Here is a 5,696-nt window from a genome sequence, read left to right on the forward strand (position 1 = left end):
TACAAAACAGTAAAATAAAACGAGTGACTAAAAAACACGAAGCGGAAGCGATTTTCCAACCGAAGCAACTGGAGGTCTATGGGTGAGGCCTTGGTCCAACAGAGGACATCCTACAGCCGATATAATGATGATGATGATTGACACATAGGTCATGTTTCATACGACTAACGAGTCGTTGAATAAAATTACTATAGAACTATGCCTTACCGTCGCGACTGGAACTCCTTAGTACAAAGAGAATGGGTGATGTGTTCAATGCTGTCACACAAGCAGTGCGTATAATCATAGGTAGGGTAAATGCACCACTTGCTGCCAGTGCGGTGGTGGGGTTTGAACTTTATTCTGTAAGCCACTGGGTCCTGCTTTCCCTCTTCAAGGGTGATTTTCATCCTGAGCGTAGCTTCTCCCTCATCAATTTTTCCATTTTTCATGTCCTAAAAATAATAGTACATTGTACAACGAGAGCATAAAACGCATTATTTTTACCCGAATTTTTTATACTCGTCTGAACCACGGGCGAAGGTTGATAGTTGAGAGAAAAATGGATTTTAATAAGGGTATGATTTTATTAATCACCTAATAAATGCGTTTTCGACGACCAAATAAATAATATTCGTTCTTAAAGTAGTAGATCTGTCACCTAAATTAAATGATCAAATAATATTAAAACGTTTACCTAAATATTATTTAAAAATTACTCTGAAATAATAGTGATCATCAAATAATTATATTGGGTTCCAAAATAAAAGATGTGTCACTAAAACTGAATCACCAAACAATATAGAAATCGCTTCCTTAAAATTAATTATAATCACTGGAAAATAATATTAATCATCAAATAATTGAACTGAAATTTGAATGGCAAACGAGCATGTGGGTCTCCTGATGGTAAGAGATCACTACCGCCCATAAACATCTGCAACACCAGGGGTATTGCAGATATGTTGCCAACCTAGAGGCCTAAGATGGGATACCTCAAGTGCCAGTAATTTCACCGGCTGTCTTACTCTCGATGCCGAAACACAACAAACAGTGCAAGTAATCGCAAGCGAGCAAGATGATGGTAGCAATCCGGGTCCATTTTCAATTTTTCAGTTGTCCACTTATTTAAAAAAAATCCTGACGATATTTCAACACAAAAAATAAGTAATATTGTGTTTAAATATATACAAAACTTTGTGGTAAAGACAATAAAAAAAATACAAAATAGTTTATTTTACAGAAAACAGAATTTTACAACAGTAGGACTGACTATCCGTCAGTGACCAAACTAGGCTGAGCCAAAAAAGTCAGATAATCTTTGCTGTTGGATCCAATAGGAAGTTTCGATGTAGTTTGTCTTTATTTTGACAGTGCAATATTATGTATGGATAAAATGAAGTGTTTTTATGTACCTCAAACAGCTGAAGGCTCTCTTCAATCGGTCTGTTCCTGTACGGGGACGGTGGAGGGTTGAAGCCTTTGATTTCTTCAGACTTCTGATGGCACACATATGCTAAATCTTTTTTTATCAACTGGACTGCCCACTCATAGAGCTGATCAAAGTTGTCAGAAGAATGAGTGATTCCGTAAGGTTTGTATCCTGAAATTGCACATGCTTTAAGTAAACAGCAGTGTACAAAGTAATGGAAATGCGAGGGTCGTCTCCAGGTAAAAATGGTACAGATGTGTCACTTTTCCTGCTAATAATAAATGTGACAAAGGAGAACCATAATAATTGGTAATATTCATAATATTAATATAATAAATCTTTTATTGATGAGTTTTGACCAAAAGCCTTTATTTTTCCTAGTAGATTACCAGTTATCAAACTTGGTTATCTATGAGGAACAAGGGTTTATTGTCTAACACACTTGGTATCCCAATAGTTTTTATCACTTTCTGCCACACTGTATAAGACGAGGGTAGAAAGAGATGACGAATGCGTTCGAGACTGACAGCACGATACAATACAGCCTCAGGCTTGTTTATTATGGATGTATATATAACTGAATTGGATATCTGAACCCCGATTCTGATAATTTCATATCCATCTACAACATCTCTGCTTATGAACCTATATTTCTAAATTCATAGATAACTTACCCAACCATTCCACCATATCTTTAATCCCAACAAAGAACTTCTCTTCCTCTTTTTCTGGGTTTGTGTCATCGTATCTCAAGAAACAAATGCCATCATGAGCTGCTGCATACCCAAAGTTAATATTAATAGCCTTAGCATGGCCTATATGAAGAATCCCGTTGGGTTCTGGCGGAAACCTAGTACGGACCTTTCCGCCAGTTATCTTTAGATGTTCCTGCAGCAGCCTCTTAGTATCAGGAGTAACCACATAGCCATCAGACTTGAAGTTTTCGCCAGGCGCATGGAATGGCAGCTTTTTCATTAAGTCATGGATTGAAACTGCACCACCAATGTCTCCTCCAATTTCAGCTTTTTCTGGTTTGGCAGTAGCTGATTAAAAGAAAATAGGTGTAATTTTAACATTCTGTTACACTAAACTAGGCATAGAATTTGTAATTGATTATTGTACCATCAGCCAAATAAGTAGTCTATCAATTTTTGAATAAATTCCTATCAAATGAATATGTTGCTAAAGTCACAGCTAAAGTCGAACTTTCAAGTTGACAGACACGACTATTGGCATTATTGTTTTGTGACATGCAAACTATTATCAACTTTGAGGTCGTAGACCACATATTTGGCTGATGGTACAGTCAAGGGCAAAGATATCGACACATTAAGGACTCCCTCCCTCAGTAAGGACTGGCCGTGTCGATATCTTTGCCCTTGACCCTTTATTGCTAAATACTTAATATACTCATACTTATTGAAAAATAATAGTAGCAATAGTTTGCATATTATAAATTGAGGTCCCCCTATTTCGCTAATGCTAAAATATCATTAATACCTACCTATGTACCTAATTTTAGGAGACTTGATTATTATACAACATAAAAAGTTTGAAATATGCTGTAGTATGGCAATTGGCCACTTTCAGTGTTTAGCAGTAACACAATAGTTTACTGCTACATAAACGCATATTGCTTGTGTCAGCGACAATCATGATGTATATAATCCAAGGTTTTCTTAATAAAAAGGGTTTCTTGTTCTCTTTACGCACAACTACAGCTATCGTCTTATTGACCACGTACCATCACCGTATATTACAATGCATGAAAAATATATTATTTTAAAATCAAAATTTCAATAAATGATGATTACGTATTTGACATTGTTGAGTACACATTCCCATTGAGATACTGTTCCAATTCTTCAGTACTAAAATTGTGCCTTAGATTAGACTGCCTTAGATTGCATAAGGGGATAACCTAACCAACAAAAAGTTGGAAAACACCCGATTTTATCACTTCAAAGTTCAATATCTGAAAAATGGCTGAACCGATTTTGATAAAACATGTCTAAGAACCATCGCTAGAAAACCTGCTTTTAAATAAAAAAAAACTGCATTCAAATCGGTCCACCCTTTTAAGAGCCCTCTTTTTGCGTCGGGGGTTAAAACAGACTGATCCAAATTCACTAAGGTAACTACAGTATTTAAAAAAAAATGCTTTTTGCAATGCATCATGAACTACCTTAGGGTTTTGCTTAGTAAACTAAAAGAATTTGTTTGCCCACCCAAACCTTATGAATAGACCCCGTTATCGGAGGTGCAATTTGGTAGCTTGACTGTCTTAGGGATGGGTAAAAAATATTTTTAAATTCAACCAGAGCTCATCTTCAGACCAGCACAACCATACACCATACTACCAGATGTTAGACTAATAAACCACAACAAACTTTTAATTTGTACTCTGACCTACCTATATTTTTTCCCAAACAAAACTACCCACAACATATTAATAAATTTTAATCATCATAATTATAAAACTACCTTGAATTTTAATTTATTTAGGTACTGTAAAGGCGTGTTTTATTAATTCTAACTGTTATCTAAGCCGTAGCAAGGGAGATGATACTAAATTTACCTGCTCATTAATAATAGACCCCATACTGTTGTACCTAATGATCTCCATGTATTCCAAAACATCGAGACAAAACCCTTTGGCGCAATAATGTAACACTTCATATGAATCTGAGTCTAATAAAGAATTAACTCTTTTAGTTCATTTATTTAATTCATAAATAAATCACAAGATTTTTGGTAAAATAAGCAATAACCAATGAAAAGAGACTAAATATGCAAATACATAGGCAAATATGCAACTTCACATTATCTGGCCTCTGGCAATGACATACTAAGCTAGTCTAAATTATTTTTAAAATTACCTTTGCTATTATCCTTTGCTGGTTTCTTACCACCATCAGTAGCTTTGCCCTTCTTTTCAGGCTTGGGAGGTGGGGCCAGATCAGCCTCAGTCTTAGGGCCTAACAAATCCAGAATCTGCAATGTGACAAAAAATTATCAGTGAATTTTTGGCAATATTTTTGGACCTGTATACCTAAAATTACCTCACATATTTGTTAAATATGTTTTGTAATATAAAAAGCATAAATCAGTCAGTCAAATTGGGTCATTTTTACACTACAGGTATAGCGTCGCATCAGAAACTAAAAACAGCTGAATAAATACAATTAATCAATGTAATATTATTGTTCATGCCTAAAGAGTTACATTGTACTATTTGTACAGTATTCTTGAGTTTGACGTAATATGATTCCAATTTACATGCTAATAAATTGACATGCAATAGTGTTTTTTTTTGGGTCATACCTGCACATCAACTTCATTTTTGATGGCTTTGCCATCAGCCCAAGGCAAGTCACACCTCACAGCCTGCATTACAATACCAGAGTTAAAACGGTATCTCTTGAGTAATAGTTCCTCCTTGTATTTTGCCATATGTTTCTCTACAGCTTGTTCTACTTGCTCCGGTGTCACTACAACTCCCACACCGCAGGCCTTCTCAAAGGCCTCATTGTCTATGTTGGCTTCACTGACATGGCTAAGTAGGTATTCCAGAGCAGCATCCACTCGCAGTGTAGAATCAAGCTTACCATTTTCAATATATTCACACACGAACGGCAGCTGCTTTGCAATTTGTGGCTTTATTTTAGTAGCAAGGTGATAGATCAACATGCCAGCGCCTGCTGGTAAACACGACACGTTGACCTGAGCGAAATCAAATTAATTAGTAACGATTTTTTGATATTATATACACTCGAAAGGGAATTTGATACCTTACCTCGTTAAGACCGGCAAGTAAAAACTTCGAAACATTTGTGTTTTTCAATGTCTCCTTTGCCTTTTGTTCACTTAAACCTAAAAGCTTAAACTTTTCTATAGTTTCTTCTGGCGACATGTTAAAAATAAGCCCACGTAAGCCCACAACTTCAAACGAAAAAGTGAAATGAAATTCGAAGGTATAGTATAATGGATGAAGGTGCGTGTCATCAGACTATATGGCATGGAAATGACAGTGACAGTGACGTCTGAGTGACGTAAAGTGACGGGTCGACGCGGCCAAACAAGGCTATTCGAGGTAATTAAAAAGCATGTTCCAACATATCCACAAAAGTCCCAAAAATGGCCGTTTATACACTAACATTTCGATATGCATTGAAGATTGGTGTAAAAATAAAGGCAAAGCTCATTTTAGCGATTTTATAAGGTCGATTTTGTATATTTAGATTTCCAAGCCATCTATCGACGTTACATCACTTCACAAAGTTCA

The 5,696-nt window shown here is 35.9% G+C and overlaps 1 protein-coding gene across 1 annotated transcript; it reads right to left on the reverse strand.

Moving 5' to 3' along the window:
• Window positions 1–203: 203 nt before the first annotated feature.
• Window positions 204–5,445, reverse strand: LOC141445520 (probable glutamine--tRNA ligase). Its single transcript, XM_074111355.1, has 6 exons — window positions 5,208–5,445; window positions 4,736–5,134; window positions 4,291–4,405; window positions 2,086–2,454; window positions 1,395–1,582; window positions 204–434 (listed from the first exon to the last, which is right to left on the reverse strand). Exons 1-6 carry the CDS (start codon window positions 5,322–5,324, stop codon window positions 204–206), a joined length of 1,419 nt encoding a protein of 472 aa, XP_073967456.1. The 5' UTR covers window positions 5,325–5,445.
• Between the last annotated feature and the right edge of the window lie 251 nt (window positions 5,446–5,696).

Source organism: Choristoneura fumiferana, chromosome 2, assembly GCF_025370935.1.
Source record: "Choristoneura fumiferana chromosome 2, NRCan_CFum_1, whole genome shotgun sequence".
In the NCBI taxonomy this organism is placed as follows: Eukaryota; Metazoa; Arthropoda; class Insecta; order Lepidoptera; family Tortricidae; genus Choristoneura; species Choristoneura fumiferana.